The following is a 12,739-nucleotide window of genomic DNA, read 5'->3' as shown; positions in this document are numbered from 1 at the left end:
AGTCCCAATTTAGGGTAGACCCATTGAAAATAGTACAAGGTAAAAACAATATTTGAAAGCAGAAAATGCAAAATAAAGTGCATCAGCCGCAGAGAAAGTGCACTGAGGCAGACATTATAATGTAAGATAGTGAAGTAGATTGTGACGTCAAGAATTATCTTACCTTTATTTATACCTTAGTGAAACACATCTCTCATGTACTCTGTGCAGTTGATCTTTAAACATCCTCCATGTATCAGATGAGAACTAGCGCAAAAACACCTGTTCCCAGTTAATTCTCCCTAGTTCATGGGTAATATTCTCAAAGCAAACACTGCCCCAATTTAATGCTCTCCAGCAAGGTCCATATTTATTCTTATTTAAAGCTACACCTTTAGGAACTGTGGTCACTGATTCCTAAATGTTACCCGACATTGGCCCCTCCTCTCATTGGATTTTCTTACATACTAGTTTAAGAAATCCTCCTGGATGCATCTATCAAAGCTATACGTCTTGCAGTTCCTGGTCTATATTGAGGAAGTTGAAATCACCCACAACAGCAATCCTAATGTGTTTGTACCTTTTCCTAACCTGAGTCCATATCTGTTCTTCAATGTGCCAGTGGCTACTGGGGGTTCTATAGTATAATCCCATCAGAGTGATTGCACCGTTCTTATTTTTAAGTTTTACCAATATAGAAATATTGGGCATGCCCTTCCTTATGTGCAACTCTTTCTCCTCCCCCACCCCTGCTTTACCTCTCTTTCTATTTTCTGTAATACACTGAGACCCTGGAACATTAAGCATTTAGTCTTGTCCCCCTCATATCCACGTTTCTGTAATGACCACAACATCATTGCCCAAGATATTAAGGCACAAACTAACGGAGATGGGAGTAGACTCTCACATGGTGGATTGGATAGTGGACTACTTGACAGATAGACCTCAGTATGTGCGGTTGGGAGACTGTAGGTCTGACACGGTGGTAAGCAGCACAGGGGCGCCGCAGGGAACCGTACTCTCTCCGGTCCTGTTCACCCTGTACACATCAGACTTCCAATATAACTCGGAGTCCTGCCATGTGCAAAAGTTTGCTGATGACACGGCCATAGTGGGGTGTGTCAGGAATGGACAGGAGGAGGAGTATAGGAAACTGATACAGGACTTTGTGATATGGTGCAACTCAAACTACCTGCGTCTCAATATCACCAAGACCAAGGAGATGGTGGTGGACTTTAGGAGATCTAGGCCTCATATGGAGCCAGTGATCATTAATGGAGAATGTGTGGAGCAGGTTAAGACCTACAAGTATCTGGGAGTACAGTTAGACGAGAAGCTAGACTGGACTGCCAACACAGATGCCTTGTGCAGGAAGGCACAGAGTCGACTGTACTTCCTAAGAAGGTTGGCGTCATTCAATGTCTGTAGTGAGATGCTGAAGATGTTCTATAGGTCAGTTGTGGAGAGCGCCCTCTTCTTTGTGGTGGCGTGTTGGGGAGGAAGCATTAAGAAGAGGGACGCCTCACGTCTTAATAAGCTGGTAAGGAAGGCGGGCTCTGTCGTGGGCAAAGTACTGGAGAGTTTAACATCGGTAGCTGAGCGAAGGGCGCTGAGTAGGCTACGGTCAATTATGGATAACTCTGAACATCCTCTACATAGCACCATCCAGAGACAGAGAAGCAGTTTCAGCGACAGGTTACTATCGATGCAATGCTCCTCAGACAGGATGAAGAGGTCAATACTCCCCAATGCCATTAGGCTTTACAATTCTACCGCCAGGACTTAAGAACTTTTTAAAAGCTATTATTAATGCTTTTTGAGATAGTGATTTAGATGCATATCATTTTTTTTTACTGAGTTAAGTATTGTATGTAATTAGTTTTGCTACAACAAGTGTATGGGACATTGGAAAAAAGTTGAATTTCCCCATGGGGATGAATAAAGTATCTATCTATCTATCTATCATTGTTCCATGTGCTAATCCATACTCTGAGTTCATCACCCTTACACATAACTAAAATTAAAACATTCCAACCTGTCTATCTCATCGCTTCTGCTTGAACTTCCTTACACACTCACTGGTCAAGACATCTAGCTTTCTCTCTCAGGAGCATGTTTCTTATCATTGAAGGAACTGAGTGACTGCTACTAAAATGAAATGTGTTAAGTTGCAATTGACCGAAAGATGATTTGCTTCTATTCCAATTCCATCAGAACATTAAGGCTTCTGTGGGTCCTTGCTCCTGGGCAGGAAGAGCCTAACAGTGTGGAAAAGTAGTATCAGATGTGGTGCCGTCCTGTCTGCTGCACTTCCACATACTCCTGACAAAGAGACTAGAGACCTTTGTTTATGTGTTTATGAGACATATGATTATAATTTCTTCATTTACATGAACATTAATGGTGTTGATAATGAGGCTTGAAACCAGGATTATTTGGTTCAAAACATGCAATATTTCTGAAAATGGATATTTTCAAAGTTTTTTTTCCCTCTTCCTCAGATTATTACTAATTTAGTGATGGAGGAACTTCTTCCAGAACTGGGAGCAATGATATATCCAAAATTAAAGGGCAAGCTGCATGAACGTCAGAAGGCCTGGATCTTGGTGAGTACCTTGAATGCTTTGGGTTTCTTCTATTTTTGGACAATGTCTGAAAGTATTTACAAAAACTTTTTGAGAGCAATTATAGAAACATAGCAAAGAACTTCTCCACTTAGGTGCAGCAGGTAGTAAGGTAAATGATATGTTGGCCTTTATTGCAAGAGGTTTTGAGTACAAGATTAGAAATGTCTTGCTACATATATAGAAAGCCTTAATAAGATGACATCTGGAATATTGTGTATAATTTTGGTCAGTTGACTTCACAATGGTTGGAGTACTGCAGAAGTTAACCAGGTAGGTTCTTGAGATGGAGATATAAGATGTTGGAATCTGGTAAAACATGTAATCTGCTGGATAACTGAGGGGATTTAGTAGCATCAATGGAGGAAAGGGATTGTCTACTGCCCTGTCGTTTGGCCTCTTGGTCACCTCTGCAAAAAATTTCAATCAAGTTCATGATACATTTGTAAATTGATTTATTATTGTCATGTTGTGCCAAGGTAGAGTGAAAAATATTTGTTTTGCATGCCATCCATACAGATCACTTCATTACAATGGTACAAGGGCAAACAATAACAGAATGCAGAATAAAGTGCTACAGTTAAGGGAAAGTGTAGTGCTGGCAGACAATAAAGTGTAAAGCCATAACAAGGTCGTCCATCTTATTGTTCTAGGGGATTGTTCAGTAGTCTTATAACAGCAGGTTAGAAGGTTATGTGCGGTTGGGAGACTGTAGGTCTGACACGGTGGTCAGCAGCACAGGAGCGCCGCAGGGAACCGTACTCTCTCCGGTCCTGTTCACCCTGTACACATCAGACTTCCAATATAACTCGGAGTCCTGCCATGTGCAGAAGTTCGCTGATGACACGGCCATAGTGGGGTGTGTCAGGAATGGACAGGAGGAGGAGTATAGGAAACTGATACAGGACTTTGTGATATGGTGCAACTCAAACTACCTGCGTCTCAATATCACCAAGACCAAGGAGATGGTGGTGGACTTTAGGAGATCTAGGCCTCATATGGAGCCAGTGATCATTAATGGAGAATGTGTGGAGCAGGTTAAGACCTACAAGTATCTGGGAGTACAGTTAGACGAGAAGCTAGACTGGACTGCCAACACAGATGCCTTGTGCAGGAAGGCACAGAGTCGACTGTACTTCCTTAGAAGGTTGGCGTCATTCAATGTCTGCAGTGAGATGCTGAAGATGTTCTATAGGTCAGTTGTGGAGAGCGCCCTCTTCTTTGTGGTGGCGTGTTGGGGAGGAAGCATTAAGAAGAGGGACGCCTCGCGTCTTAATAAGCTGGTAAGGAAGGCGGGCTCTGTCGTGGGCAAAGTACTGGAGAGTTTAACATCAGTAGCTGAGCGAAGGGCGCTGAGTAGGCTACGGTCAATTATGGAAAACTCTGAACATCCTCTACATAGCACCATCCAGAGACAGAGAAGCAGTTTCAGCGACAGGTTACTATCGATGCAATGCTCCTCAGACAGGATGAAGAGGTCAATACTCCCCAATGCCATTAGGCTTTACAATTCAACCGCCAGGACTTAAGAACTTTTTAAAAGCTATTATTAATGCTTTTTGAGATAGTGATTTAGATGCATATCATATTTTTTTACTGAATTAAGTATTGTATGTAATTAGTTTTGCTACAACAAGTGTATGGGACATTGGAAAAAAGTTGAATTTCCCCATGGGGATGAATAAAGTATCTATCTATCTATCTATCTTGTGCCTGGTGGCTTTTTGTATCTTTTGCCTGATAGGAGAGGGGAGAAAAGAGAATGTCTGGCATGAATGGAGTCTTTCGTTCATGTGATTATGCGGAGAATGTACAAATTCCTTACAGACAGCAGTTGGAATTGAACCTGAGTTGCTGATACTGTAGTGTTGTGCTAGCTACTACATTTGTCGTGTTGTCCCCCATTCTAATCCGATGCAGCCATTGAAATGTAAAGGACCGAAATGAGCCCTTTCAGCCTACCTCATTCTGATTTATTTATCCATGCCCATCACAAAGACTAACACACTAATCCTGCTCACTCCCATTTGACCCATATCCCTCTGTGCTTTTCCTTTCGAAGTTCGGCACGGACTAGAAGGGCCGAGATGGCCTGTTTCCGTGCTGTAATGGTTATATGGTTATACCAGTCCAAATACCTTTGAAAGTTTGTTAGTAACCATTTTTTGGTTGTCCATCAAATATTTTAAGGCTTCCATTGGCTTGATTTTCAGCTGTTTTGTTAGTTTTGAATTAATTAAAACACGTGTATATAAGTGAAGCCATAGTGAATGTGTAAAATAAATCCCTGAAAGATCCCTGTAAGATCCCTGAAATATTCAGTAGGTCAGGCAACAACAGAAGTGTTTCTGACCTGAAGAGTGAACTCTGTTTCTCTGTCCAGAAGTGCAGCCTAATCTGTTGAGTTTCTTTTTCCAGCATTTTCTGCTTTTCAGATTGCTAGCATCTGCAGTTCTATATTTGATTTTCATACCTAATGTATTTTGTTATGGGTTTAATCTGAGGGACAAAATATCTGCTGAGGTTAGCCATGTTACATTAACGGCTATTGTATGTGTCGATGAAAAGCAACATCGGTCTGAATGTGAGTAGAGTAACACATACAAAATGCTGGAGGAACTCAGCAGGTCAGTCAGCATTTATGGAAATTAATAACAGTCAATGTTTTGGACTGAGACCCTTCATTAGGACTGGGAAGGAAGGTGGAAGAAACCAAAATACGAAGGCTGGGGGAGGGGAAATAGTACAAGCTAAAAGATGATAGGTGAAGCCAGGTGGGTGGGAAGGGAGATGAAGTAAGGAGCTGGGAGGTGATATGTGGAAAAGGCAAAGGGCTGAAGAACAAGGAATTTGATAGGAAAGGAGAGTGAACCATGGGGGAAAGAGGAGGGGGGCACTTGGGGAAGATGATAGGCAGGTGAGGAGAAGAGGAGAGGTAAGGGGAGAACCAGAGAAGGGAATGGAAGAAGAGAGAAGGGGGAGGGAAAAATTACCAGAAGTTAGAGAAGCCCCTCCCCCAAACATACAGCTTCACTTATCACCTTCCAGTTTCTACCTCTTCCCCTCCATCCATCTTCTTATTCTGCCTTCTTCCCCCTTTCCTTTCCAGTCCTGATGAAAGATCTTGGCCTGTAACATTGACTATTTATTCCTCTCTATTGATGTTGCCTGACCTGCTGAGTTCCTCCAGCATTTTCTCCAGCTAACCCTATTGTGTTCCTTTACTGTAGGCAAAGAACTGTTAAGTTAGTTCAGTCTATATAATTGTATTGACAGAAAGTTATTTCTCATCCCCAAAGATTACAGAAGCTGCACAGAAGATGGTTTTGGAACAGACAAAAGCCCGATATGAAGCTGTTTTGAAGAAGTGCGAACATGCCCGTTCTGGATTAGAAAGCAGGATTCGTCCAGATATGGATCAAATTATTAGTTCAAAGGAACATGTGACAAGCAAGCTAAGAGGTTTGAAAACATCTGAGGGCAATGAGATTGGTGACTAAGAAGTGGGAAATTATTCCAAGAGTTCTTCACATACTGTATACTCCCTATTTCCTATTAAATAAATAGGCTAAAATTGTAAAATTGCATATATAATCTTCGATTATGTATGCAATTTGACAATAATTTTCAGACATGATTATTATTGCTACATGCACATGTTATATTTAAAGCCTATTTATTTTCTTCGTATGTCAAAGCCAACATCATAATTAAGCTAGTGAAAAGGCATCATTAGTTTCCAGATTTGCCACTGTGATTACTGTATGTGGACCATAATCTTCCACAGTGTCTTTTACACTGTCTTTTCACAGTTGTTACAGCTACATTTGTAAAAAGCTTTTAACCAAAAACGAAACCTGGCACTGTCAACCATTGTACTAGTTTGTAATTTGCAAAGTGAGGTGTTTTGACATGAAAGCAGAATGCCTCTTCAGTAGTCTGGCACATACTTTCATTGAATATCTTTGCACACACTGCCACTGCTGCAGTGAAAACCAAAGAGGGTTTTCTTTTACAGGAAATACCATAACATATGCTGAATAGTTAGTAGATTAGAGAATGAAAATTAACATGAAGATGATTCACTATAATTTGATTTTATCATTTCATATTGTTCAATAGCCATTTTTATAAATTTATTATTAGTGTGTAAATAGAAAGTTTATTCAAACAGATGTTCATCCAGTTATGACCTCTTTGTGTTTTCAATAGAAACATAGAAAATCTACAGCACATTACAGGCATTTCAGCCCACAATGTTATGCCGAGCATGTAACCTACTCTAGAAGCTCCCTAGAATTTCTCTACTGCATAGCCCTCTATTTTTCAAAGCTTCATATACCTATCTAAGCATCTCTTAAAAGACCCTATTGTATCCACCTCTACCACCTTCACTGGCAGTGCAATCCACGCACCCACCACTCTGTGTAAAAAAAACATCCCTTTGTACCTACTTCCAAGCACCTTAAAACTATACCCCCTCGTGCTAACCATTTCAGCCTCTGGCTATCCACACAGTCAATGCATCCCATCATCTTATACACCTCTATCAGGTCAGTTCTCATCCTCCAAGGAGAAAAGACCAAGTTTACTCAACCTATTTTCATAAGGCATGCTCTCCAATCCAGGCAACATCCTTGTAAATCTCCTCTGCACTCTTTCAACAGCATCCACATCCTTCCTGCAGTGAGGTGACCAAAACTGAACACAGTACTCCAAGTGGGGTCTAACTAAGGTCTTATATAGCTGTAACATTACCTCACGGCTCTTGAACTCAATCCCATGGTTGATGAAGGCCATCACACCATACGCCTTCTTAACATCACTGTCAACCTGCGCAGCAGCTTTAAGTGTCCTATGGACATGGACCCCAAGATCTCACTGATCCTCCACATTGCCAAGAGACTTACCAATAATATTGTATTCTGAATTCAATCAGGTTCTTGAGGCATGACCTGCCCTTGACAAAGCCATGCTGACTATCCCTAATGTCTCTCCAAATGCTCATAAATCCTGCCTCTCAGGATCTTCTCCAACAACTTGCCCACCATTGAAGTAAGACTCACTGGTCTATAATTTCCTGGGTTCTCTCTACTCCCCTTCTTGAAGAAGGGAACAGCATTTTCAACCTTCTAATCTTCTGGTACTTCTCCCGTCCCTATTGATGATGCAAAGATCACCACCAGAGGTTCAGCAATCTCCTCCCTCATTTCCCACAAAAGCCTGTGGTATATCTCATCTGGTCCCAGCGACTTATCTAATACACTTAAAAAGCTCCAGCACATCTTCTTTCTTAATGTTTATACACTCGAGTGTTTCAGTCCACTGTAAGTCATCCTCACAATTGCCAAGGTCTTCTTCACTGGTGAATTCTGAAGCAAAGTATTCATTAAGTACATTGGCTACCTCCTCCAGCTCCACACACATTTTCACTCTCACTCCTGACTGGTCCTATTCTCATATGGCTCCTCCTCTTGCTCTTCACATACTAGTAGAATGCCTTGGGATTTTCCTTAATCCTGCTCAGCTAGGCCTTTTCATGGCCTCTTTAAGCTCTGAAAATTTCATTCTTGAGCTCCTTCCTGGCACCCTTCTAGTTTTTCTAGAGTTCTAACAGTACCTAGTTTCTTGAAACTTTCATGAGCTTTTCCTTTCTTCTCAACTAGATTTTCCACATTCTTTGTACACCATGGTTCTTTTACCCAACCATTCTTTCCCTGCCTCAATGGGACATTCCTTTGCAGAACGCCATGCAATGTTCCCTGAACATTTGCCACATTTGTTTTCCCAAATTGTCCAGCCCGATGGTAAAGGAGATCACTACCTCCAAAGTTCTCTCCCACCAAGCGATCTACAGCTAACCAGGTTCATTTCCCAGTACCAGATCAAGTACAGCCTCTCCCCTAGTTGGCTTATCTACATATTGTGTCAGGAAACCCCATCCTCTGCCTCTTCACTTTGGTTCCCACTTCCTTGCAAATCTAATATAAACTCTCCCCAATAGTATTAGCAAACCTCCTTCCCATGATATTGGTTCCCCTTGTGAATTATTGATTTTATTCTTCATTTGTATTTGATATAATATTTGACTCTAGCTGAGTGTAATTTGTCTTTTTGTTTTTCATTTAGTATTTGTAATGCCAAAAGCTGAAGCTTGTGTTCGGAACAAAGTGCAACCATGTATCTCCTCCATTCTTGAAGCCTTGATGGGTCCAACAAGCAGAGGCTTCTCCGAAGTCAGGGACTTGTTTTTCAAGGAAATTGTGGAAATAAATAAAAATATTTTGAATGAAGGAGGGAAGCAAAAGCTTGGGGAGGTGAGATGCAGAAAATGAACCATATATTGATACTGAACTAGCAGGTTGTTTAAGTTGAAAAGAATAAAATTTGAGTTGGCCACCGTTGCAAAGCCATCAATACATTAATATAATATCCAAAGTTTAGTCAAACCAAATACATTCACTCATGGAACCCAAGTCTTTGAAACACATGACTTTCATTTTCGTGAGTTTTCTTGAATTATGTTCTTTTATTTTGATATTGATTCTTTGCATTTAAGCTTGTATTTGGCACTCTTTTCTTTCATTCAGTTTGGGATTTGGGTAAGTACTGTATTTTTCTGTTAGTTTTCAACTTGACATTTTCTTCTCATACTGAAATAACTTGTACTTTGGTCACTGTTTTCTCAAAGTTGCTCTGCTTCAGTGTTATTTAGATGTTCCAGTTCAATTCCACAGGCATACATGAAGTAATGTTGTTCTTTCTTGCAAGAGTTGTTAAATACTGAGATCCTTCCTACAGCTGTTGAAATCTCACCTCTTATTGCATTTAACTTATTGTCTATTTTTAATTGTTTAAAATCATCTTCAGTTAAATTCTATTAAATGTAAGACAACGAGCTGAAGTTCCAAAGGGGCTAGAGCAGCTGCTAATACATTACTTTTGTGTTTTTTAGTACATGGAGAAGCTAAACTTGCTACCTTATCACCCAGTGAAGATGCAGAACTGTTATGAGCAACTTGAACAGCTGCAGCCACAGCTCAAGGAACTCCAGCAACGTTTTGATCTCTCCAGTCCAGTTGTCTTTGTCCAGCGTGGTCAGATTCTATTAAGAGAGGTATGTGGTAGATGAGATGTGGAAAAAAAATTCCTATTAATTTAAAGTGTGCATGGAAATCATGTCTCAAGCATTTAAGTCAGTTGCTTGAAGAGGTGACCAAGAGGATTAATAATATAATCCCACAGAGTGATCAAGCCCTTGTTTCTACTAATGAAAAGTTCTACTAATGGATGATTCACCAAGAAGGCAACTCCCCCCTCCTCTCTTACGTGCACCTCTGTCACACCTGTAGTATCTGTATGCTGAGCTGCCTGTTTCCCCTTTCCTTCAGCCATATTTCTGTTATGGCTATAATATTCCAGTTCCCAGCACCAATCAATTTAAAGTTCATCCACCTTACCTCTGAAGTGGGTGGCATTGAAATAAATGAGTTTAAACCAGTAGTCTTTCCTCTCCCTTTACTATGTTCCTGTCTATCCTGACAACTAAATTTGCTCTCATTGGTTATGGCATATATGTCAAACTCAAGGCCCACGGGCCAAATCCGGCCCGCGGTGGAATTATCTTTGGCCCGTGAGATAATATCTAATTACTATTAAAGCTGGCCCCAGTAATCGAAGCGCCTATGGCGTATGATATAGCTAATACTGAGTTTATTCAGGTACCAGGTTTTCAGGGTTTTTAGTGTTTATTTGGCAGTCTTGTTCGGCAGTCTTCTTCATGAGAAACGGAATTTGTAAAGTGAAACACTTTGTAGTTATAGCAGAGACTGAGACACATGAGAGCAGGCTGAAAAAATGGAGGCAACGAAAGCTGCGTTCGCACGCGTCCGACTGATCCAGCCCGCATGAAGCTGCATTTTGCTCAATCCGGCCCGTGACCTAAAATGAGTTTGACACCCCTGGGTTATGGTATTATCCTCGATTTCTCATCACCAGCTCTGTTGCTCAGTGCCCCACCCCACTCCTATTTAAATGCTCCTGAGCAGCACCAGTTCAGGTACAACCACTCTCTTTTGATGAGAATATATAAGGGTTAGACATAAACAGTGAAGATGTTTATCAGGAACTAGAGGGGTCTTGATCAGTTGGGAAGGTGGACTAAGGAATGTAAAGCATAATTTAATTTGGATAAGAGTGAGGCTTACTATTTTATTAAGAGAAGTGAGGGTAGAGCTTTCATAATAAAGGTAAGGGCCATGGGATGTCATAGAAAAATATAGCACAGAAACAGGCCCTTGCCCCATCTACTCTTGCCGAACCATTTAAGCTGCCTACTCCCATTAAGGTGCACCGGGACTATAACTATCCATGCCCCTACCATCCATGTACCTATCCAAACTTCTCTGTGTTAGGGAGCTGGAGCAACAACTGGATGAGTTTTGGTTTCTACGGGAGAGGGAGGATATAATTGGTCAAAGTTACAGGGAAGTAGTCACCCTGAAGTTGCAGGAGGCAAGTAGTTGAGTGACTATCAGGAGAAATGGAAAGAGGCAGTTAGAGCAGAGCACCCCGTGGCCATTCCCCTCAAAAACAAGTATACCACTTTGGACACTTTTGTGGGGGATGACCTCCCATCAGAATGCCACGGCAACCAGGTTACAGGCACTGGGCATAGGTCCATAGTGCAGAAGGGAAAGAGAGAGGAGAAGGGAGCAGTAGTGATAGGGGACTCGTTAGTGAGGGGAACAGACAGGAGATTCCTTGGACGTGAACGGGACATCTGGATGGTTATACTGCCTCCCACATGCCGGGGTCAGGGATGTGTCAGATTGCATCCACAGCATTTTCGAGAAGGAGGAGAAGCAGCCAGATGTCTTGATACATATTGTTAACAATGACATAGGAAAGAAAGACAATGAGGTCCTGAAAGGGATCGGAGGGAATGGCCAAGTGCAATAGGGATTGATGTGAGAATTCAGCGAAGTTTAAAAATAAGGGGTAGGCCACAGTTTAGGAACGGGGTAGGCCATTTAGAACGGAATTGAGGAAAAACTTTTTCACCCAGAGAGTTGTGGATCTATGGAATGCTCTGCCCCAGAAGACAGTGGAGGCCAGTTCTCTGGATGCTTTCAAGAAAGAGTCAGATAGAACCCTTAAAGATAGCGGAGTCAAGGGATATGGGGAGAAGGCAGGAATGAGGTACTGATTGTGGATGATCAGCCATGATCACAGTGAATGGCGGTGCTGGCTCCAAGAGCCGAATGGCCTACTCCTGCACCTATTGTCTATTGAAAAGAGAATTTAGAGAGCTAGGTAGAGAGCTGAGAAGCAGGACTTCCTGGGTAGTAACTTCTGGATTGCTGCCTGTGCCACGTGCCAGTGAGGGTAAAAACAGGATGATTTGGTAGATAAATGCGTGGCTGAGAAGCTGGTGCAGGAGGCAGGGCTTTAGGTTCTTAGATCATTAGGATCTCTTGTAGGGGAGGTATGACCTGTTCAAAATTGATGGGTTCTACCTGAACCCGAGGGGGACCAATATTCTCGCAACATGTTTGTTAGAGCTGTTGGGGAGGGTTTAAACTAACTTGGCAGGGGGTGGGAATTGGTGTGAAGGGACTCAGGATAGAATGGATGATAAAAAAGTAAAGATAGCATGCAGTCAGTTGTCAGGAAGAGCAGGCAGGTGATGGGACTGAGCTGCAGCAACAGGCTGAGTATCAAATCATGAGGGATGCAGAATCAGAAAGGATAGCAAATATGGTACTCAAGGTGTTGTATCTCAATGTAGTATAAGAAATAAGGTGGATGATCTTGTTCAATATTACAGATTGCCAGTTGTGATGTTGTGGCCATCTCTGAATCGTGGCTGAAGGATGGTTGTAGTTGGGAGCTGAATGTCCAAGATTACATGCTGTATCAGAGGGATAGGAAGGTAGACAGAGGAGGTGGTGTGGCTGTACTGGTAAAGAATGGCATCAAATCAGTAGAAAGGTGTGACAAAGGATCGGAAGATATTAAATCCTTGTGGGTTGAGTTAAAAAACTGCAAGGGCCAAAGAACATTGATGGCAGTTATATACAGGCCTCCCAACAATGGCTGGGAGGTGGACCACAGGTTACAACAGCAAATAGAAA

General features: G+C 41.8%; 1 protein-coding gene across 1 annotated transcript in view; it reads left to right on the top strand.

Annotated features, from left to right (window-relative positions):
* LOC140731124 (protein Niban 2-like) overlaps positions 1 to 12,739 on the top strand; it is a 235,456-nt gene that overhangs the window by 178,827 nt on the left and 43,890 nt on the right. The window contains exons 7-10 of the mRNA XM_073052442.1: positions 2,481 to 2,585; positions 5,903 to 6,065; positions 8,733 to 8,920; positions 9,559 to 9,720. Of these exons, the coding sequence (XP_072908543.1) occupies positions 2,481 to 2,585; positions 5,903 to 6,065; positions 8,733 to 8,920; positions 9,559 to 9,720 (618 nt within the window). The remainder of the gene's footprint in view (positions 1 to 2,480; positions 2,586 to 5,902; positions 6,066 to 8,732; positions 8,921 to 9,558; positions 9,721 to 12,739) is intronic.

Source organism: Hemitrygon akajei, chromosome 7, assembly GCF_048418815.1.
Source record: "Hemitrygon akajei chromosome 7, sHemAka1.3, whole genome shotgun sequence".
Taxonomy (NCBI): domain Eukaryota; kingdom Metazoa; phylum Chordata; class Chondrichthyes; order Myliobatiformes; family Dasyatidae; genus Hemitrygon; species Hemitrygon akajei.
The sequence above is the reverse complement of the archived record's forward strand: the minus strand, read 5'-3'. Positions and strand labels throughout refer to the sequence as shown.